Source organism: Manis javanica, chromosome 4, assembly GCF_040802235.1.
Source record: "Manis javanica isolate MJ-LG chromosome 4, MJ_LKY, whole genome shotgun sequence".
NCBI classification, from domain to species: Eukaryota; Metazoa; Chordata; class Mammalia; order Pholidota; family Manidae; genus Manis; species Manis javanica.
In genome coordinates this window covers 169,443,674-169,467,137 of record NC_133159.1, presented here as the reverse complement: position 1 = coordinate 169,467,137, position 23,464 = coordinate 169,443,674, and the positions used below count along the sequence as shown (strand labels likewise).

The 23,464-nt window shown below is 44.9% G+C and overlaps 1 protein-coding gene across 5 annotated transcripts in view; it reads left to right on the top strand.

Annotated features, from left to right (window-relative positions):
- The window catches only part of TEX2 (testis expressed 2), a 91,835-nt gene that overhangs the window by 52,481 nt on the left and 15,890 nt on the right, over positions 1 to 23,464 (top strand). For all 5 annotated transcript variants that reach the window (XM_036996875.2, XM_036996874.2, XM_073235779.1 and 2 more), the window contains exons 3-7: positions 728 to 928; positions 1,890 to 2,229; positions 3,491 to 3,738; positions 13,215 to 13,361; positions 18,157 to 18,256. In XM_036996875.2, coding sequence (XP_036852770.2) covers positions 728 to 928; positions 1,890 to 2,229; positions 3,491 to 3,738; positions 13,215 to 13,361; positions 18,157 to 18,256 — 1,036 coding nt within the window. The remainder of the gene's footprint in view (positions 1 to 727; positions 929 to 1,889; positions 2,230 to 3,490; positions 3,739 to 13,214; positions 13,362 to 18,156; positions 18,257 to 23,464) is intronic.

Sequence of the window (23,464 nt, the reverse complement as noted above, 5' to 3'; positions counted from 1 at the left end):
AGTACTGTGGGGTGGGTAGAATATTAAATGATGAGTATTGATTATAGCTACGAGGTTAGCTTTGCAGTTTTATGGTGCATTAGGCTTTTGTGTCTTGTCCATACCATTTAATGTGTGTGCTCTTTAAAAAAATCAATATATAAGTGCATTTGTGTTAATGGGTGGGGAGAGACCTGGAACACAGTTTCAACTCAAGTTACTATTTCTCTTTGAATTTTGACACTGTTGATCATATATGTGATTTATTTAATGGTTAATTTTTGCTTTACTATGTGATTTTGGTGAGATAGAAACGGAGTGGTGAGTGTTCTCTGAGTCCTGGAATGGTAGCCTGAGTTGACGAAGTCTGTGAAATTCAGTTTGTTTGCAGGTAGGCTAAGAAGAGGGTGTGTTTGGCTAATTTAAGGCCAGACCCGGTTCCGGATTACTCACCCCCGGAGGAGCAGGCAGACAGACTTGCTTAATTTAAATGAACAAAACTTTTGAGTTTCCTGATTTGTTTGGGAAGAAGAAAGAACCTTCAAAAAACATACCAAATTCCTCCTCAACACCGATTCTGCTTCAAGCTGAGCACTTGTCTCAACAGCCTCTAGTCATCAATAAATCGACACTTGTGTAATAGTCAAGTTTGGTTTCAGTCTCTGGACTACCACAGTGATCTTCATTTTTATACTGAATGAGATTTGTGTTTATTCTAATTTCACTAATGGAAGTTTTTCTCCTTCAGGGATGGATGAATGAGATTTACAACTATGATCCAGAAACTTACCATGCAACTTTGACACATTCAGTCTTTGTTCGGCTTGAGGGTGGGACCTTAAGACTTTCAAAGCCTAATAAAAATATATCCAGGAGAGCAAGCTATAATGAAACAAAACCAGAGGTCACCTACATCAGCCAGAAAATCTATGACCTCTCAGACAGTAAGGTGAGTCCAGCTTATTTTGGAAGCTTCCATAAAAGAAAAGCATTTGGAATCTTGGTTGCTTTACTGTATTTTTTTTCCCTTCAATAGTGTGTGTGTTTAAAATATTAGTATATAATTTAGAGCACCTTTCATACATTTATGTGTACACTAATAACCTTAGCATGTTTTTAAATGCACATTCTAATTCAGCAACTCTGAGTCAGGGCTGAGAGTCTTGTTTTGAGTTCCCAGGTGACTCCCATTGCAGCTGGTCCGTGGACCACACTTTGAAGAGCAAGAATGTAGCACATTCTTCTGCCTTTGAGAATTAATTTTTTCAGTCAAATGAAAAACTATCTGTGGTGGTGCTAGGGTATTAACTAATGACATCTGTGTAAATGTGAAAATTATGGATACACAAAATAACTGCATTTTGATGAAGTGTTATATGCTTCTGTTTTTGAGAAATGTAAACTATATGTTATTCCAATATGCTATAGGTTCTCCGTACTTCTGAGAATTTATGTGAGTGATCTTTATGTTCCCCCAAATAAACAGAAGTATTTAAAATAGTTTTTACATAAATTTATTCTTGATGATAGACATTAGCTTCCCATCTAGATCTAGATAATTTTTTTTTCCTCAGCTTCAGTTTTACCTAGGTTATTAAACTCAGTTGATAAGTAAATTTAATTGATGATAATCTGCTAAACAATTACTACTGCATGAAAACTATACATATTTTTAACTCTTGCAAAAATCTTAACCATTTTCTTTCTGGAATGATTTTGAAGAATAACAGGTTATTTCTAAAATTTATTCCAGTTTCTATCATTGTGTTATAGACAGGTGGTAATTATTTTACATTCATCATCTTAGTCAAAAGATTATAAAGTTTACCTTTGTGCTTTGCATAGTATTAATGCAAAGTATAGCCAATTCTTAATTTAGTGTGTAAATCATCATTTCTCTGTCTCTGTAGATTTATCTTGTACCTAAAAGTTTGGCTCGAAAGCGAATCTGGAATAAAAAGTACCCTATTTGTATCGAGCTTGGTCGACAAGATGACTTTATGTCTAAGGCCCAGACTGATAAAGAGACCTCTGAAGAAAAGCCACCAACTGAGAGAGAGCTGGGAGGGGAGGACCCTAAGAAGCCATCCCATCCTCCTGAGGGAACAAGAGCTGGCCAGCGAGATCAGATACTGTATCTCTTTGGGAGAACTGGCAGAGAAAAAGAGGAGTGGTTTAGGAGATTTATTCTGGCATCTAAGCTGAAGTCAGAACTCAAGAAGCCACCTGGTGTCTCTGGAAGTAAACCAGGTAAGGACATGTGTGCTAAATGCTCATGTATTTTTAAAGAGCCTATAGGAGAATTAAGAGAGACTCCCAGGTAGGAAGGAAGGATGGCCACCCGGAATTGATGACTCTCTGCCACCTAAGATGTGTTCTCATGAATCTTTTACCTTTTAGGTTGACCACTGCAGCCCCTTTTCCTGAATCATTTAACCAGTGATGGGACCACTTGCAGATGCATATTTTTTGCCTTTGCTGGTACCTTAGGATTGTATTAATGTTTACATATTGTGACTCCTCTGAGAAAAGAAGCAACAGGAGAATCCTAGTTAAAATATGAAGGTGGGTAAGTCAGGGAGATAGTTCAAGCTAGTGCTCTCAGGCTCCTCCTGGCCCTCAATAGATTCTCCAAGCCTGAGATGCCATAGACATGCAGAATCCTCTGGCCTCCCAGTTTGCTTCATTTGCACAGATAACCATGCACCACTGCTCATTTCCTGTCCCTCTGCCCCATATATTCAGATTCGCTGAATTTCTCACTGTTCTCCAAACATACTATGCCCTGTCATTGCTTTTTGCATATGCTATTCCCTCTCCTGGGAATGCTCTTCCCCATCCTGGGCTAGGAAAATGCCAACTAGTTCTTCAAGAAGCAGCCCAGAGGTCACTACCTGTGAAAGTCAGTACTGGGGTAAGTGCCTTTTGGATCTCGTGGGCACGTGGGCAGAGGCTGTCACTCCCCTTCTTTCTGCCCTGAAAGCTCTTTAGTGCTGCTTCAGTTACAGTACTTATTAGAGAAACTTGTGATTTATTTGCCTAAGTGCCTGAGTTCAAGGGCAGGGATTATGGCTTATTCTTTTTAATGTGAAATTGGCCCAGTGAAAGTGCTTGGTGAACAATTTGTTGAGTGGAAGATGGCATGTTTGATATTGCCATGAGCTGTGAATGAACAATTAACTTTCTGCCCACTTTCCATTTGTGTTAATCCTATACTGGACCCTAAGACATCAGGAAGAAAGACAAAGGTACGTGCCAGAGATGTATTTCATGGCTCCCATTACTCTGAACTGTCTTGGAAAGGGATAAAAGCTGCTCTAAAAAATTATCTATCATTAGAGTGCAAGGTATATTTCAGGGTGGGAAATAACCTTATAAATATTTTTTAAACAGTCATTTGATAGCATTTTAGCTGCTTTTCAGCTTAACCCATTGGAGTCTGTTCTGCGTTCCATGTACTTGGCAGTCATCTTCTCCGTCTGTATTAACAGTCATCACCTCTTGGCTCCAGGGCTTTTGTCCTCACACAGCAGACACAGCAGTCCCTCGGGGCACCCAGCCCACAGCCGCAGCAGCAGCAAAGGCAGCGTGGAGGAGGTGATGTCCCAGTCAAAGCAGAAGGAGCTCGTGGGCGGTGTGCGGCAGAAGGTGCTTCTGGACTACAGCGTGTACATGGCCAGATGCATCCCCCAAGAGGACCAAAGCCCCCGGAGGAGCCCTGTGCAGAGCGCTGAGAGCAGCCCCACGGCTGGGAAGAAGGTGAAGTTGGCTGCCTGGGCTGGGCCTTTTCTCTTCTACTTCAACTCATTTCTTCACACATAAGCGCTTTGTGTCTTGTGTGCCAGACCCTGTTCTGGGCACTGGGGACACAGTGATGCACAGGACAACTAAGGGCCTTACCCTCATGGAGCTTGTACTCTAATCAGGGAGACAAAACATCAGGTGGTGATAAGAATTAAAGCCAAATAAAGGACAAGGGGAAGTGGCCAGAACTGCTATTTTAGGTCAGTGGTCAAGGAGGACCTCTTTGAGGAGGTGATATTTGGTCAGAGACCTGAGTCATGTCTCAGTGAGCCATGGGACATGTGTGAGAGGAGTGTTCTGGGGGACCAGCATGTGCAAAGGCCCTGAAGCAAGGATGTGGTTGGAGTATTCAGGGAACATCAGAGGCCAGGGTGGGTGACAGTGAGCAAGGGACAGAGAGGCAGAGCCTCATGGGATCAGTTCCAAGAGGGATGGAAAGCCCTGGAAGAGTTTTGAGCAGGGAGTAATGTTGATCTGATTTAACTTTAAACAATAAAGAGCTCTCCATGCAGAATTGGTGGTAAGAGGAAAAGACTGTGTGGGAGACACTTCTGGCAGTGGAGTGCGGATCTGAGGTCAAGGTTGTAACCGCAGGTGGTGAGAGGGGCAGTGTTTGGGATGCGTGCTGGAGGGGAGCTGGCTGGGCTTGCCCATGAGTGAGCCAGAAGAGTCAGAGGTTGCTCCCTAGCCTCTGACCTGAGCAACCGGGTGATCGCTAGAGAAGCTGACAGTCATAAGTAATAGAGGTCCGGTTCCTCAATAACCATTTTATTCTCCAGTCCTCAACTCCTCAGCTCTGTCCAGATGTCGAGCGCATCATTACCAAAGTGTAACAAGCTGGACATTGACTCAAGATCATCTGTGACAAGATAACTAATATAAGCTGCCATATGCCAGATTCTGTTAGGAACCATAATATAATTACTCTCATCCCTTGAATAGTCTTACAAACTAGATGGTATTCTCTCCATTTTGTAGATGGAGAAACTGAGGTTCCCAGAAGTTAAATAGTTTAATTTCACAGTTACTAAGTGATGGAGTAGATAAAACCTGATCTGAGGTACGAAGCCCTTGGCTGCCAAGACTGCCATTCGGCAGGTGACCCTCAGCTGGGCTTGACCTGAGGCCTCCTGCCACTACCCCAACCAGTGAGCATGAAGCCTGTGCTTTTCATGTTCAGTTATTAAAGTGTTTGACCTGTTATAGTGACCGTATTTCTGTTCTTAATAGGAAGCATTTGATGCCTTCCTCTTTGTGCCTTTAGCCAGTCATTGGTCTTTGTTCAGCTTCAGTGAGGAAGAGGCCCCTGAGCCCTCACCCAATCTACTTTATCAAGGTAAAAAAAGACCATGTGCTGGCCCCTGACCCACACTGCCTCTACCCTCCAGCCTGTGTTACCAGCTAGAGTGGGAGGTAGACCTCCTTTTAGTCCAATGGGGAAATATAATGGTCTTCTAGAAATGGCCTCTTCACTACCAGTGATGAATCCTCCTCCCCAAAATTCCCTTTCTTCCTGGGCTGTCCTCAGCATCAGGGAAATCAGAAAGAGAATTGTATACTAATGTAAGTAAACTATCTAAGAAAATGCTTGCTTTTAAGATAGTTCCTTATTTCAAAGACAAAACAAAATGTTTTAGAACATTGCTTCCTCAGTGCATGTTACATGTGCTTGTGTCTGTATTCACCAGAGTCTGTGGAAGCCCCAGGCGGGCCTGGAAGGCCCTGATGGCACCCAGCCCAGCCCTTCCAGCCAGTGTTACTGTCGGTGGGGAAGTGCTCTAGTGTAAACCTTCTTTCTGGGTACTTGGCACTTACCTCTTGAAGCACCAAAACCTTTTTTCCTCTTCTGAGTCTGATGAAAATCTTTTAAAGCACATTAACTTCCTGGCTCCCTTAGGCATAACAGGCAGGAATGATTTAATCTTTTCTTGACAATTTAGAGGCTCAGTACAAGCGGAAATTCAGGCCTGTTGTCGTCACTGAAGGGCAGCTGAGGTCAGAAGCCTTTCACCCTGGTTGGAGCCGTCCTGGGCTGCAGACTCTGTAGCATTTTCTCTTGATTGGCAGTTGGCTGGTGTTGGAATGTGTCCTTCTAGCTGCTTTTCCTTGAGCACTTATCCCACCCCCAACCTTAATTTAATAATTTGAATCTGCATGGACAAGGAAACAGAGAGCCAGGACTGTGTGAATGCAAGCAATTCTCTTTGAAGGGGCCTTTGAAAAAAGCGCATGAGTTTTGGTGCTGGGCTCCCACATCCACTTGGCCTGCTTGAAGTGTGAGTGGGCTGTGTCCTGGCTCTCAGGGGATGTCTGGTAGTTCAGATGGTCTTGAATAAGGCAGAGGTGTGTGTTTTAGTTATCTATATGGCATAAAAACAGCCCCAAAGTGGTGCCGTAATATCATTTATTTTGCTCACAAATTTGTAATTTGACCAGACTTAGCATTGAAGGCCTCTCTCTGTTCCAGTGTCAGCAGGGGAGGCTGGCCTGGGGGCTGGAGGGTCTGCATCCAAGGTGATTCACTTGCATGGCTGGCGAGTAGGTGCTGGTTGTTGACTGGGAGCTCAGCTAGAGCTGAGGGCTGAAGCCTTAGCTCTTCTCCACGTGGCCTGGGTTTCCTTCTACGTGGTGACTGAGTTACAAGGGCGTGTGTTCCTAGAGCTGGTGGATATTGTATTCCCTATCCCTTCTATTCCTCCATGCCATTCCCACTCACCCCCTGTAGTAAACCAATCTCCTTAGCCTCTGGTTTCTCCTTTCTGGGTTGAGATTCCCTTTTGTTGTACTCAAAGGGTAGTATACTATGAATACTTTTGCACATTGCTTTTTCACTTACCAGTACCTTCTGGAAATCATTCCACATCAGTTCATAGATACCTCCCCTCCTCTCATTTTTAAACAGCTGCAAAGTACTTACTCCACTATGCAAATGCTCTATAGAATATCCAGTCTCTCTCTTCTATGGTCATATAGTTTGTTGCCAATATTTTGCAGTTACAAACAATGCTGCAATGAATAACTTTGTATATGTGTATTTTTGTGTTGTTGGGGGTATATCTTCAAGATGAAATCTTAGAAGTGGGATTGTTAAATCAGAAGGTAAATGCACAGGTGATTTTGTTAGATATTGCCAAATTCCCTTTCATATGTGTTGTTCCCGTATTCCTTCCCACCAGTAATAAGAGAGCCTGTTCTTTCAGTATCACCAAATGTGGACCCTTTGCATGTGGTCATTATACTCATCCCTCCTGCCTAAGACTGGGCCAGATTATTTCTTAGGGTCCCCATTGCCTCTGATAATTGTGAATCCAAGAGGAACTCAAAGGGCTCAAGAAACACTAAGGAACCTTTGACATCTCTTAAAGTTACACTGTCACATCGTCAGTATTAGCCACCACCCAGATGCCACCCCTTCCTTCCTGTTTCATAGAAGGAGCTTGGGACAAAAACCAGCTTTTGCCCCAGCCTGTACCCTCCCACCCCACCCTGCTACTGCCTCACATAGACCGTAATCAAACATCTCTTATCCTGAGGACTCTGGATCAAATGGCAACTTCCACACACTTGGCCTCCCCTTTCACATGTTGCCTATGCTCAGCTAGGTCAGGAGGTGAATGGGGCCACTGGTGCTCAGGAGCCAAAGCAATGTTAAAAACACCCAGTGATAGAATTAGTAAATAAAGATTAGATTTATGTTAAACAATGCTAAAACACTTTGGTGGTTATTCCTACCCATAATAATTAAAAACATGTTCAGGGTATTCCACATATTGAAATCAATTTGGAGCTCAAAATCTGAATTGTGAAATATCACTGTTTTTGGAGGCGGGGCCTGGTTCTCCAGATATTTTGTGGTTAGTGGCCAGTCACTGAGCCTCGGCTTGCCCTCTTGACTGCTTTTGCCACAACAACAGGCTGTGCAAGCTTCTGTGGGCTCCACGCCCCTGGGATCTTGGCGCTGTTTTCTCTCTTCTGAGGCAGCTTACCCTGTAGCATAGTGGGAGAGACCATGAGGCTGGCCGAGGAGGCCCAGGGTTTTACTCTCTTGTCAAGAGAGTGTGCTTGGCTTGAGGAGGAGATTTAAGTAATAATTCAGAAAACAAGAAAATAAGGAAGCTCTCATTTTAAAAATGTCTGCAGGTGTCACCCCTGGTGTGAGTACTTCAGGAAGGGAGATCCCACAGGCTGCCTGGCAGATTTTCTCAGGGGTGGGAGGCTGGGGAGGCTGCTAAGTCTGTGTGCCTTGAAGTGACCTGCGTGGAAGAGAGGGCTATCAGAGGGGCGGTGGCGTGCCTGTCCTTTAGGCAAAGGCTCCAGTGTTCAGATCACGTCAAGCACTTCCATGCTCCTTTTCAATTGAAGATTTTAAGAAATGTTTAAAGAGGAGGCCGTCCCAGGTTGGAGAGTCCTGTCTTCATAATTACTAGTTTTCACACTACTTATCTTGTTACCTATAAACTGGTTCAAACAAGATATTACTCCCTGTTTAGTGTTATCAGGAGGTGAAAACCCTACAAAGCAAATAGGAATCAAGCAGAAACTAGGGCATCTTAATTAGCAGAGTGGTTTTCCAAGGTTTCCCCTTTTCCCCTCTCAAAGACAGCTTTTCAAATCTTTGAAAGTAGAATTGGAAAGTGCTTATACAGTAAATTTTTTTAAATGAAGCCATATATCCAATCTAAAAATAACTTTTAGGCAGAATACAGACAAGAGTGCCAAGACAATTCATTGGGGAAAGAACAGTCTTTTCAATAAATGATGCTTAAACAACCATAGAAGAATGAAGTTGGACCCTTACCTCACACTACATACAAAAGTTAACTCAAAATGGATCATAGACCTCAGTATGAGAGCTCAAACTATAAAATTCTTAGAAGTAAACAGGAGTAAATCTTTGAATTTGGGTTAGGTAGAGCCTTCATGGATAAGACACCAAGAGTATATGCAACCAAAGGAAAAATAGATAAAACTTTATCAAAAATAAAAACTTACCTGATCATCTACAATTGCTCTCCTACAACACTAAACTATGTTTTCTACCTTTATCTTGCATCTACCTACCACTTCAGCATTTTATTAAAAATAAAGATAATAATAATAATAAAGGGAGAAATGTGGGATCAACATATAAATCAAGTATAAAAATCAAATGAATATTCATATTTGACCTGATTGTTTATAGTTCATAATGCGTGATCAAAACCGAAAGTTTCTGTGATGAATGCCCTTGTACTGTTCACCATGTAAGAACTTATTCACTAAGTAAGAATCTGTTCACCATGTAAGAACTTGTTCGTTATGCTTCAGAAGATTGGAGACTGACGAGAGTTAGGCTTGAGATGGATTAATGATTGTACATTGAGCATTGACCCCCCCCTATACTGAATTTTATTGTTGTTAACAACCATTTGATCAATAAATATGAGAGATGCCCTCTCAAAAAAAAAACAAAAAAAAAACGTACTGTAAACAGTACCATTAAAGAAGTGAAAAGACAGTTCACAGAATGAGAGAAAATACTTGCAATTCATATTTCTGATAAAAATCTAATACCTAGAATATATAAAGAACTCATAACTCAAAACAAAAAGGTAAATAACCCAATTAAGAGCCCAAATAGACATTTTTCCAAAGACAATACACAAATGGCCAGTAAGCATATGAAAAGATACTCAGTCGTTAGCCATCAGGGAAATATGAATCAAATCAAAATGAGATACCATTTCATAACCACTAGGATGGCTAGAATAAAAAAGATAATAACAAATTAAACTGGAATGTCTGTACATTGATGGTGGGAACATAATATGATGCAGTTGCTGTGGAAGACAGCATGGTAGTTCCTCAAATGGTAAATAGAGTTACCTGATTCAGCCATTCCTCTCTTAGGTATGTGCCCAAGATAAATGAAAACCTATGTCCACACACAAAAACTTACAAAGATGTTCATTGGCTACCCCCTGCACAGTAGCCAAAAGTGGTAAACAACTGAAATGCCCATCAGTTGATGAATGGATGAAGTGTGATATATACACAGAATAAGTATATCATTCTGCAATAGAAAGGAATAAACACTGAAAACTTGCTTAGTGAAAGAAGCCAGTTACAGAAAAACAAATGTTGTATGATTCCATTTATATGAAATATGAAATGTCCAAAATAGGCAAATTCACTGAGACAAACAGGTGGTTTGTTGCCTCAGGCGGGTGGGGGGAGAGGGGTAGGTAGGGCAGGGGTTGGAGTTGGGGGAAATGGGGAGTGATTGCTAATAGCTACAGAGTTTCTTTTAGAGTATTTTCATTAAAAATACTCTAAAATTGATTGTGGCAGTACCTTCACAACTCTGTGAAGATACTGAAAACCACTGATCGTATTCTTTAAATGGGTGAATTATATGGTATTTATTTCTTAATAAAGCAGAAAAAAAGATAAAAGCCATGTTAGTTTTTTGGGAAAAACCCCAATTTTTAAAAAAAATTCTGTATTAAAAGTATATATACATTGAAAAGAGACTAGAAGGAAATACAGTAAAAAAGTTTTAAATAATTTTATCTGGATAGTGGGGTTAAGGGTGTTTTTTACAATGAATGTGCACTGCTTCTGTAATCATGAAAGCAACTAACAGACCTCGGGGGAGGGTCTCCTGTTGAGCCTTCTCCTGGACCAAGCAGCCCTCCGTGAGACCCCCTGCACGGCCTGTGTGTGACCAAGCCTTAGGAGCGGAGGCACTAAACGCTCTTGGGCAACAGAAAAGCTGGGCTGGTCTCCTGGCCATTTGTAATAGGAAAGGTTATACCACAGAATTACATAAATGTATATTACTTTACTTTGGATGTCAGTTTTTAATAAAATATACCCCCAAAGTTACTCAGTTATGATAGCCTTCAGCTCTGGACTATTAAACTCTCCAAACTGGTTTTTTTTTTTTTTTGGAAGCTATTTTTAGAGAGTTACCCTTTCTAAATATACATATATAGTTGATGGTGAAATAAATATTCTTCTCACATTCTTTCCTGCAGCCAAATGGCAATATTAGGAAATGTATGCACATATACTCTTTAAGCTCTTAAATCTTTAGGACATTCATTGGAAGTGAGTTCTTTCTAGGAGCCTGGCGAATCCAGATGCAGTTCCTAAAGCTGCTTTGATGCACTGTCAGTGTTCTGCTGCCCTTGGACTTTCCCTTGCTCCCGGTGAGTCTGTAGAGGGACGCCTGCAGAAGGAACCTGTTGAAAAGAAAAAACAACCTGCTTGTCAGTTATTTCAGAAATTTGTTTCCACATCATAGGCCTTTGGCTTGAACATTAATTGTGAAATAGCCTTTGTCTCTTGCTATTTTGTGCTAAACCTGTTTTCTGTGAATAACTAGGGTTGTAAAGAAAGGTTATTAAAGGGCAGACTCTCCCATTTGAGAGGGGAATGAGTAGCTTACTCTCTCATGTAGCCTAGAGATCTAAGACTTGCCGTGCCCCATGTGGGCAGCACCTTGGCACTGCCTGAGCACCCCAGGGAGGAGGGCATTGTCCTTGGATGTGTGTTTACTCAGAAGTCTGTAGGGAGAATCTGATGTGACTCAGAGACAGTAACCTCAGAAAAGCTGGACAAGGTGTTCTTGGGGTGGGATACAGATGTTCAAGCAGAGAAAAGTGATTCCACAAAACGTGCAACTTGCGGCATGACAGAGAGCTTGCCGATCACGCCTTCCACTCTTCGGTCCAGGACCTGGTGTTAGAAATGTCTTCGTTAGTATCAAAAGACATTATAGCACTAGAAAAGCACAGACAGAATACTCTACAGCCATTAAAATGAGTGCGGTAGAGCCATATCTTTTGAACTGGAATAAACAGCATGCTTATTTTTAAACCAGAGTGATTTTTTAAAATGAGACTCAGCAACATTTACAAGGGAGACCTTAGAAAACACCTAAATTTGAAGGGCTTCTAGAACATAAAATCTCCTATGCAATAACATTAGATTGAAAAGTGTCAGTGAGACCCCAGACCCTCAAAGAGAGAGATGGCTCATGCTCTGACAAGGTGAGTGGGCAGGTGGGTGCTGGGCAGTCCACTAGGCCCAGTGCAAGGTTGGTGGTCAGACCCTCAGATCTCCAGGCTTCACAAAAATCACACATAGGTCCATGCCATAGACTTTGGAGTACTCACAAGTCATTACCAAAGCACCAAGCCACCTGTACACTCTGTCCCTGGCCTCGGCACACAGCTGCTCACCACTGATGGCACTGGCGTGAATGCATGCATACAGAACATGGAGGCAGTGAGGGTGGCTGGTGTGTGTTGTGGCAGCAGACCACCCGTGAGGGCAAGACAGATGAGTTTATCTAAACCATAAGGGGAAGAGAAAGGGTGAACGATTTACAGATTACTCGTTCCTAGTTCTTTTGTTGGTCTTTGCTTTCCAGGCTAATTGTTTCTGTAAGGCTATAGTCTAATTAGAGACCTCAGCATAGGGCAGTGTCTGTCACACCAGGGCCAGTCACACCCTGTCCTCCCTCCCACAGGACAGAGCAGGTGGCTCTGAGTCAGGCTGTGTTGATAAACAAGGGGCCTCAGGAAACTGAGTTTTTCCAAGTTTGTGTCCTTATCCCTAAGATAGAAAAGTAAAAGTTCTGTCTTTAGCTGGGGTGTTGTGAGCCTCAGTTGAGGGAACCTGGTAAGGATCTTACCCGAGGGCCCATGGACAGCAGCAGGGACAGCAACAGTGACCAAGCGTTCCCTGTGCCATCCGGCCCGCTCCACCCTCAGTGGGTGTCACGCGCTTCTCCCTTCTTCTCCTCTACCACGTCCTCTCCAGGCAAAAGTCCGCGGTCTCAGTAATCAGCCTGCGGAACTGGAGACCAGCCCAAGCTTGCTCCCCTGCCTTGCACGGTTGCCATGACCGATGTTTTAGATGGATTGTATCCAGTGGAGGTGAGGCCCCAGTGTTTCACTTGTCCCCTTGCCCAGGAGCATCATAAGCTCACAGGAATCAGGCTGAATGTCAGGGTCCTCGGCATTGGGAACCTGGGGGGTTGCAGGGTGAGGACCAGCCTGACAACTACATGTCCAGGGAGCCTCAGCCGAAAGAAAGGCGGGCACACATTTGACGAGATGTGCCATTGATTCTGAATGTTGGAATCAAGCTGATTTGGGGGGGCAGGGCAATTGGCTGAGCCACTCGTATGAAAGAGCTAGTTCACAGGAAGATGGGCTGAAAAATAAAATAGACAAAGGGGAGTTCTTACCCGCGATGGTGGCATTGTTTCTTCCTTTTCTGTTCACTGACTTATGTGGGACTTGGAATTTATAGGGAAGGAGTGCAGCCCCGAGGGTCACCCATCTCTGCAGGGGACCATCAGTGACCTCATAAAAATAAGCACCTGTCTTGCTTTCCAGTTGCATTCTAGCTGATTTCGGTCGCTTCTGTTTTGCCAGCTGCCGGAGGCACCACCCACTGAGGAGGAAGAACAGGAAGCCTGGGTGAACGCCTTGCTTGGAAGACTGTTTTGGGACTTCTTAGGAGAGAAATACTGGTCTGATCTGGTATCTAAGAAAATCCAAATGAAACTCAGCAAAATAAAGGTATTGTTTACCACACAAGAGACTTCCCAAATTCTTCACATTTCTTAATTTCCCAAAGTTTTGTACCATTATATCCTAGGTGAATAATAACTTGGTTTAAAGTATGTAACATGTGAGAGTCGTACGTCCTTATCACACAGCGTATCTGGGCTGTGACCTTAACCAGAGACTAACAGCATCTGGGGACTTAGTCCCTCCTTCCTTTTCCCTTGTGTTGCCCTCATTGTTATCCACTCTAGTGATAATCCAGAACTTGGCTTGGGGAAATGTAAGCCTTTGTAACTGGTATGTTGAGTAGACTTCTGTTGTCTTTAAGTTGGTTAGGAAGCTGAATGGTATTTCCAGAATCCCCCTCCCCCCGCACCGAGCCAGTCTCCCATCGAGGTCACACAGTAAACGCTGAGGACAATGCCAGATACGAAAACCTCCTTCCCAAGTCTTGCTCCCTCGCAAAGCCGGGAAAGTTAGCATTGTACTCTAGATGTGTCTGTGTTTGACCGTTACTTCTGGCCAGATGGTATTTTATTTTGGGCTCACTCTGCTGAAGAGACAAGTCCTGATGCTGATCTAGGCCCACCTGGAAATGAATTTAAACTGCATAAGTATTTCTCACAATTGCCACCAAATGACTCATTTATACCACCTTTACCAACCAAGAGCCATTATTTAAGTTACTCATAAGTAAGTTTTAGTTACTAAGAAGCAAGACCCAGTGAAGGCCCAGCCGAGGAAGGGTCACTTTGGTCCCCAAATTTGCACTGAGAGGTCGCAGTCAGCAGCTTAAGCCAGTGGATCTTTTGGGTCATAGATACCTTTGAGAAGCAGAAACATATAGATCCTTTCTCTAGAAAAATGCAGTGACATGGAATCTTGTTCCTAATGTTAGGGTTCAAGGACTCAAGGTCAGGAAATGGGGAGCTAAGGTAAAATCACAGTTGAAGGGAAGTGAGGGCAAAGCGGAGCTTCGGTTTGATCCTGTCATTGTTTTGGGTAACAGACCAGTCCTTCTCTGACTCAGTGAAGCTCTGGCAAATTCTGTCTGCTGGTTGCAGGCTGTGCCGTTCCTCCCCTAGCCCGCAATGAAGAGGAGAGGCTGCTTCCAGAGCCGGAAGGGTAGATTTGGAGGCAGAATTCAGGGCAGGGGTTTGGGGGTTTGGGAGGGCTCTGTTGACAAGGGTCAGCCTGTTTGTGTTCTTCAGGTGGGTTGAAGATTGACCCCTCTCTGCTCACCAGGTCCATGGGGGGAGCAGGGGGCAGCACTGACCCTCCTGTGTTGGCATTAATGGTCAGAGGCTAACCTGGAGCCGCTCAACCTCTCCTACTTTTTGGAAAATATTGAAGGGCTTGAGTTCCTAGGTGAAGGCACTTGGGCAGGACTGGCAGTCCTCTTTTCCCCGAGGCTGTCACGGGCCCTTCCCTGAGCAGGTGCGCTGCAGGCCCTGGCAGTGTGTGTGACAGAAAGCAGGGCGTGCCTGGACTCCGGACAGGACACCGCTCTCCCTGTTACCCACAGCCCAGAACAGAGCAGACTCAGAGGGGGCAGTGACCCACACGTCTCTCTGGAGCGGGAAGTCCATGGAGCCTCTGCCCCTGGTGGACAATGCTTGGTTCTCTCATCCCACAGGAAGCTGAAGAGAGTCTTTTAATTTCATCTTCCCCTTTTGCTGGTCACGTGAACCTTCGCAGTCCACACACTTAAATTCCCTTTTGGTTTTTGAAGCTGGGAGTGCTGGAAGGTTAGGATGGAGAGAAGTGGCCTAGATCCAGCAGCACCAGCAGGTCAGGTAGGCGCTGTGCCCCCTCCATTGCCAGCCTCACCGCCTGCACCCTGACCGGGGCAGTAGAGTAAACAGGAAGGCAGCAGAATATCAGCCAAATTCTGGACGTACCACCACCCCTGCCAAAAGAGCTCTTATGGTAACTCATCAATACCCGCATATTCCTAGGAAGAGCTGTTCCTTAAACTTGGTAGTGAGTATTGGTTAACAGCCAGTCCGGAGCCAGAGCAGCTGGGGGAGCCTGAGCCAACCCGCTGACAAAGGTCTACTCCTCCTGGTTTCCCTGGGAGGCCCAACGTACGCAGAACTCTGCTGGCCTTGCTCTGCAGTCCGTTGTCACCCTCGCATGGGATAGTGTTGTGAAAGAGCAGCCCTGTGGATCCCTGTGGATCTGGTGCCCATTAATGGGTGTAAAACAAGCTGAGTTTCGGCCCCAACAGCAGGTACTCTCTTGGCCTCAGCTGGCTGCTCCACTACCGCGGGGGGCCCTCAGTCATGGGCCTCTTGTGTCAGCAAATGCGGCTGTTCGCACACACAGCACCCGCCAACGTGACAATGTCCCGTACACCAGTTGGGTTTTGCAGGCGGGTAAAGAACATGCAGTGGCTTCCTGTGGCACTATGGTGCCTTTGGGTGGGAGGAAGGGAGTTTCTGTTTGAAAAGAGAGGAGGAGGAGGAGGAGGAGGAGGAAGAGGACCTTGCCTTGCCTGCAGAGTAGGAAGGAGGCTGCTGTAGGGCCTGAGGCTGAGTTCGATTCAGATCAGAGATCCGAACTAGGATGGAGTGGGAAGGGAAGTTAGAGGTGTTCTTGGAGTTCGGTGCTCAAGTGAGTGAGTAGCGAGCCAGGCCCTGCTGACCCTCCTCCCCATTCTGCCTATAGCTAATTTGAGCCCACCCACTCCTGGCCAGTCCTTCTCAGTCCCCTTCTTCAGCTCTGGTCCTGCCTCGGGTCCTCCCCCTGCCCTCGCAGGGACCACGGGATGCAGGAAGAGATGGGGTGGGTGGTGGACCAGGTACAGGGAAGGACATCGTGTTCCTGCCCTCTCTGTACTTGCTCCCCTGGCTCAGTGTCGGACTTCTGGTCCCATAGAAACCCGACCTGCTCCTGACACACTGGGCATTAGAATGACAATAATAGACCAAAAGGACTGAGGCAAGAGGGTGACATTTTGGCTACATTCTTGGTCAGGTAGCATTCTGTAGCCCGATTGGGAGGTCAGCTACCATACAACGCTGATGCTTTCGAAAAAGGTTTCCAAATACAGCAGCCACCAGGTCAGAAGTGCTTGTTTGAATACTGTCTCTAGTCACAGACACCATAACCTCTTTACATTAACCCGTCCACCCCTGAAAAATCAGAGATGAAGTTCTCTGACTGGTGAGTCCTAAAAGTGTGTAAGTTTGATGGCTGAAGAGGTCTAGCCAAAATAGGCATTAAATCCACACCTGGCTAGATGTTACTGTGTTTTATGGAAAATGTTCAGCATATATTTAATTTTAAAAACCCTTAATTTTAAACTTTACAATATTTCTCAATGTTCGAATACAGAAATATTCATGAGGATAAGAAAATTCTGGGGGAAAAGAAAGGAGAAGGACTTGCCAAATTTCACAATGTATTTTAGAGCTACATTAATAAAAGCAGTTTGATACTGGTAGAAAACAGAGTGCTCAATACAGACTCCAGTGTAGGAGGAATCTCATATTTATAGGTAGCATTACAAATTGTTAGGGAAAGAATTGGTTGTTTAATTAACAGGTTAAGATAACTGACTAGCCACTGGAAAAACATTAAGATGGATCCCTAATTTACATCTTATACTAAAATTAGAAATGGACTAAGGATTTTTTAAAAAATACATGCACATATGTAAGTCCAGGTGCAGGAAACACAGATGAATTAATTCTGTGGTCTTGAGGCAAGGTAGGAATTTCTAAGCATGCTACCAGTACTTTTCTGTTATTTCCTTTAGAGTAAAAGCCTACCATAGTTGTATTAGTCGGGTCCCAGCAGGAAGCAGATGAATGGAGTAGCCCGAGCAGAGGAAGACTTTTAATTCCCCAGCAGAGGAAGAGTTTAATAAAAGAAGGATTTATAAAGGTTTGGGCTGGTGTAGAGAAACCAAAAGGGACAGTGTGGCTGCCCAGGGCTGGCGGCAGTGGCGAGCTGTTACCACTCCCTGATCAGGCAAGAGCCCGGAGCGGTCGCCAGAACTCAGGCAGCGTGGCTGGGGAGAGGAGGGCTGCCTGTCTGACAGGAGCGGGGCCCTCGCTAGAGGGAGGGGCAAGGCCCAACGTACCGCTCCCTGTACCTCCCCGCCGCCCCTCCCACTGGTGCATCCCGCTGGCCACGCCCAACCGGAATCCCAAGGGCAGGAGAGCTGCTGCTGAGGTTCAGACACCAGCCTCTGGGCTAGAGTGGGCTCCAAACCAGGGGTCAAGCAGAAATTGTCCAGCGCGGGGTCAAGGGATGTGATTTTTTTCAAGAACTTTAATAAATGTTAGGTTGCCCATCCAAAATGTTGTAGCAGTTTCCTAACTCCCCACTAGTGGTCTAAAAGAGGTCCATTTTCCCACACTTTAGCCAATCCTGGGGATTGTTAACTTGACCGGCATGGCTGGCTCCTTCTCCACAGTCAGATCTCTGACCAGATGCTGCTCCTCAGAGAAGCCTTCATTGACCTCCTCAGCCAAAACTTGTCACCCCTGCCCCCTGCCCCCAGCTCCCTCTGTTCCATTACCTGCTTTATTTTCTGTGTAGCACTAATCACTCTCTGAAGTTGTCTACTTATTTTTCTGTTTCTGCCTCTGCGATATAAACCCCACAAGAGCAAGGACCTTGCCTCACTCATCCAGGCTCTGACTGTAGTATGATGCCTAGTATGTGCTATGTGCTTAATAAATTTTGGTTAAATGTGTCCCCAGAACCTTGACCATCATCCCTTCTGAGAGTATGCTGAATTCTAACATTTGCCAGGTTACTAACTTCTCATTCATTGTTTACTTCTTTTCTCCAGCTCCCCTACTTTATGAATGAGCTAACTCTGACGGAACTTGACATGGGGGTAGCTGTGCCAAAAATCCTTCAGGCCTTCAAGCCTTATGTTGATCACCAAGGTAATTCTTAATGGACTCCAGAGAGAAATTGACCATTTAAATGAGTGTTAAAATGTCTCCTGTGCTGTAAATCAAATGCCAAGGCTTTGTGTTTTGGAGTGAGTTGGGGACTTTTTAACCATCTATTTCATATTGATTGTCTTGTTCTTAACAGCCATAGCCTTAAACTGATGGTGAATAGGTCCCCATCCTAATCATTTTAGTGTCTTGGATCCTATAGTTCCTCCTCCAGCCCCAAGATGTACGTGCCAGTTGGTGGGACCTGAGCTTTTGTGTGATTTAAAAAACAGACCCTGCCCTGGATGGCCACACAGTCCTTGTAGGGTGCGAGGCCGTGGGCTGGATTTCAGCCCCTTCACCCATCCAGGCCTCACTGTGGGTATCTGCCCCAGCCCTGAACTCTTACCTGGAGCTGCCTCTCATACATATTCACATACTTACTTCTAGGTTGCAGATTCTTTCGCCATCATGTTGTACATCTTTATGTTCCTTACCACTCCTAGTAGACACTCAGTAAATGTTTGAAAAAGGAAGACATATATCATCAGGCAATATTTTGAGAGTAAGGCTCTCTGATGGAGGAAAGTTCTCAGATTTTATTTTTAAGACATACTACTATGGACATGTTATTTACAGTATGGGTCAGGGGAGAAAGTTGATTAGAATGTAGAGAGAGTTTAAATAAAATTATGATGTAAAGATACATGTATATTTTGAGGCATGTGGTTTTAGAAGGACCCTGATGGAAAATTGAGTACATCGGAGTTTGGCGAAGAGTGAGCCGGGTAGGTAGGAGTAGGGTGTGAGCAGGAAGAAATCCTGCTGTCGTGGAAGCATCTGACTTTTTTCTGTGGCACCCCTTTCCAAATGAGCTTCTCTCCACCTAACCTGGGTTTACATTATTCTTCAAAGGAACAGGAGCAAGGTAGAAGAGAAAAAAATTACAACTTTTCAAAAAAGTGATATTTGTTTTGAAGTAAATGTTTTATAAAATTTAGAGACGGAAATTTAGAACATCTATTTTTGTCTCTGTATGTCTCTATCACATTGGCTCTTGAATCATATTTAGTGAAATCATTTTCTGTGTTGTGTACATGTGATGTAAATACAAAGGTTGTTTTCTACCAGTGCAATTAGCAGCTCTAACCCTCTCTCTAGCGTTATTTCAGCTGACAGTGAGCCCATACTTCCAAGTTGTTGGCATCTTGTGGATTTCAGAGAAAGACAGACTGGAGTATTTGCAAATCCAGAAGTCCACCTAATACTTGCATGTTGAGATCACCTGCAACCACTTAATATGTCTGCGCTTTGATAAATCTGTGTGCTCCCGGGTTTGGTTAATTTCTGTTTCACTAATAGTAAAACTAGAAAAGGTCATTTTCAAATGGATTAGGTAGAGTTCTTTTAAACATGTGTGAAATTTTAAAAGAGCATTATCAGTGTGTTAAGTGCGTAGCTAGGATCGTCACCCCATTGGCATACGAGGGCTGCCTGCCTTCCTCTGACTGTTGGTTCTGGGTTGCCCCTTGCTCTTTGCCTCTTGGAACTGACTTGTAATGAGCTGGTAAATGATCAGCTAATGTCAACCTTCAGAGAGTCAGGCTTAGAGAAAGCAAGTAATAGTGTACACGTTCTACTTTCTAATGTGTTAGCAGTCTCCTATCTCAGGACTGTCCCTTATATTAGTAGAAATTTCCAAGGGGAGAGAAGAAGGGCCACAGCTGGGTTTTGCCATATCTTAAGAAATGTCCCTGTGGCTTTGAACTCTGCCGCCTCCCTGGCAACTTTGTGAAGCTTTGAGTGAAATTCACCAAATGCCTAGGTCTCTAGTTTCTTTCCTGTTCTTTGGAGCAAGACATTTCACTATATAGATCAAAGCTTTGCCGGGTTTTAATCTATTCACGGCTTATTTAACTCCTTTCAGGGCAAGTTTTAGAGATCTGCTGCTTATGTAACAAGGGAGGAAATGTTACTAAGGAAAATGAGAAAGACATAGAGCCTGTGGGTTTTAAAGTTTGATCAAGTAAGGTTTTTCCACATCTTCAAAGCATGCATGTGATGGTAAAACAGAAATGAGCACAAAGGAAACATGCGTTTTGGTTTCCATTGCTCTAAGGGAAACTTCCCTTTTAAGGAAATAAAAATCAGAGGTGACTGACTGAAACTGATGTAGAAAGCAGAGCTCCCCTTCCAGGGAAATGCGCCCCGGGTGAGGAAGGCTTTAGCAGCGGGAGAGAGAAGTGCCTCCCATGGGATCCCCGCCAACACCCTTTAAAAAAATTTTTTTTTTAATGTTTCCTCACTTGTGCTTGTTTGTTGGAGGCAATGGTTCAGGAGGGATGTTCGGCCGGAGTGGGGTGGATCACTCCATCCTCAGGATGCCCCTCTTGAGGCAGCACAGAGCGGTGGTTCTGAGTGCCAGCCCTGGGGCCGGCCTGCTGGTTCACAGCTCTGGGCCGTAGGCGAGTTCCTTAAGCCTCCTGGCCAACTCCCCTCTCAAGACAGGAGACTGACGGCGCCTACGTGGTAGGCCTGTTGCGAGGATTAAGGGAGTTCACATAGGAAAGGCCATCGAGAGCATCTGGTGAGAGGCCAGTGCTCCGTGCAGCGGTGCAGCTATTTTACCGTAGTTAGTGCTGCCCTCTGTGCGGCTGCTGCTGCCCTTGGAGAGTTTAAAATGTGTTGGCCATGGTGTCCGATGACCCACGCTGCAGCTCGAAGCCGGCAGATCCTACCAGGATAAAAGGGAAGAAAAGGCCCTTCTCAGCTGTGGTGGCCTTGCCACTAGAAGAAGCAAAGTCTGTAGTTCCTCTGAATGAAGTCCCACGTTGGCCCCCTGGGCCTGTCTTGAGTCCCAGGACACAGCCAGTTTCCAGTGTCATGAATAAGGCTAAGGGAACGCCTTTCCCAGGGTTGGCATGTCACACCAAAGGCAAGTAGTGGAAGATGGAGAGCATCTGTCCCTTGGGAGCTGCCTGCACTTCCTGCCTTATTCCTGACCCCTGTCCCCATCACACACATCTCTAACTGTGAGGTATGTGTGGGTCTCCTGCATTCAGACCACACAGTGGGACCCAGAAGCCTCCTTGGACTGGCCTCCCCTCCCAGCCCTCATCCATACCCTGGGCTTCTGTCTCTAGGCTTGTCCTCTAGGGCCCACCGGGCCACACCGCTCAGCTAAGCTCTTTCCGGTTGTTTTATTAATCCCATTAAGGTGGTATTTGCCCCTTCATTTGTTCAACAAGTACTAATTTTGGGGAAAACTGAAATATTACCCTCATCCCATGATTCACAGACAGCCGGTTACCTTTTTGGTACATATTGTACATTTTTAGCATATTCATTCCTAATATTTTTTCTCTGGTGGATAAAAATTACTTGAGCATGCATAGTTCTTTTTCATGTCCTGCATTTGGTTGTGGTGATTAAATGTCACACATAAAGGCTCAGAGAGCGCACAGTGAGCCATCAGGGCTTGCTGTTGCTGTGGCAAAACTTCATCATTACTGAAAGCTTCCCGGGGGGCTTGGGGGGATCCTCCCTGTCATCTGTGCCTGGGACCGAGGGTGTCAGATCAGTGTCAGCATGAACCACAGATGTGGACTGTCACCCCTTCAGGTTCAGATTAATTTATTTTGTCTTCAGAACATATGTTGCACATATTTAAGTCTGCAGGTAGTCGTTGAGTGTCCTCCGTGGACAAAGTGCTATACTGGTTTCTCCCAGTTTCAAAATAGTCAGATACCTACCCACGTTTCCACTGAAGGTGTTGGATTCTGTGGAAGGGTTACCACATGCCATAGGAATAGGAACCTTGTCTTCAGCGAGGCCCTTACTTATGACTAGCAGTGTCCACCATCTACAGCTCACCCTGTGGACCCTACCCTCTGGTGCCTGGTGCCTTTATCCAGGGCTGGGACTGAGATTACTTGGTCAACTGAGAATTGCAGGAAACCAGAAGCAGAGGCAGTTCGTGGCCTGCCCGTTCCTCCCGCTGCGCTCTTGTCAAGAGCAGACGTTAGGAGAGCAGCTGCCTGGGGCCGAGCACAGTGACGGGGCTGGACTGTGGGGCCCAGTACTGCAGGAGTGGCACGCACACTCTGACCAGATCGTGTTGTGGAAAGAAAAACACTTTTTTGTGGAAAGGGAAAAAAATGCCCTTTTGTGAAACTCATTTGGGGTGGGAAAGAGAAGACTCTGATTTGTGACTATGTCCACCTTGAAAGGAAGAGCTGTTGCTAAGAACGGTTACAGATAGACAAAGCTAAAAACGATGTCTGTCTTGGAAGACACGTGCAAACACTAGGCATGCTGGTCTTCTCTGGTGTCCGAGTGAGCCATGTGAGGCAGTCTGTTCGCCAGGAACAAAACAGTCCCTGTTGTGCCCTTCTGAGAGCTAAGTAGCTCAAACATCTGTTTTTGGTAATATATTATTAAATATTCTCTTTTAAGAAATTTTGTTTTTTTGTATGCCAAATGTTGACTTTCAAAGTGAAAATCAGCCACTAATACAAGTCGAAGGAAATGGAGGAGCAGATACACTGGGGCCAATGTCAGGTGAGCAAGGATTTAGGGTCTCTTAACTCCTTCTAAGCAGTGGGTGCCTGTTAAACTTAACCTATTGCAATGAGACTGATGCCTCCTAGTTATTTTAATTGTAATAAAACAGTGAACTGCCAAGTGACATTACTAGATTAATGTGGCCACAGTAGACCGTTTCTGAGGCCGAGGGGTCTGTTAAGTAGAACACCAGGGACCAGGCAGAAGAATCTGTGTCTAGCTGTCCTGGTGGCACCAAGGTCTTATCTGCACCAGGTGGCCCAGGCCTCTCTGTTCTTCCTCAAGTATAAACTGCCTGAGGGCATGGATTCATCGCAGTGTCTTTAGCACTGGTATCTTGCACTAAGAACTCAATAAGCATTTTTGTGTGGAGTGACCTGTATGTTTTGCTGCAACCTCCTTCTGAGTAAAGGTGGTGGCACCTGATCCTTCTCTCATGACCATGAGCAGCCGAGAAACTGCCGTCTGAGCTCCTCGTGGGTCCTTGCATGGAAACTGCCTGAAGCCTGTCGTCATCAGGTGTGTTTCCCATGTTGCCAAACGAAGCACCAGCTTCACAGGGACTGGTCGGTAATCCGGCGCCACTCTTCACCCCTGGAGTTCTCTCAGCATGAGGACGCTTGCGTGGGGGAGATTGTTGTGGACGGA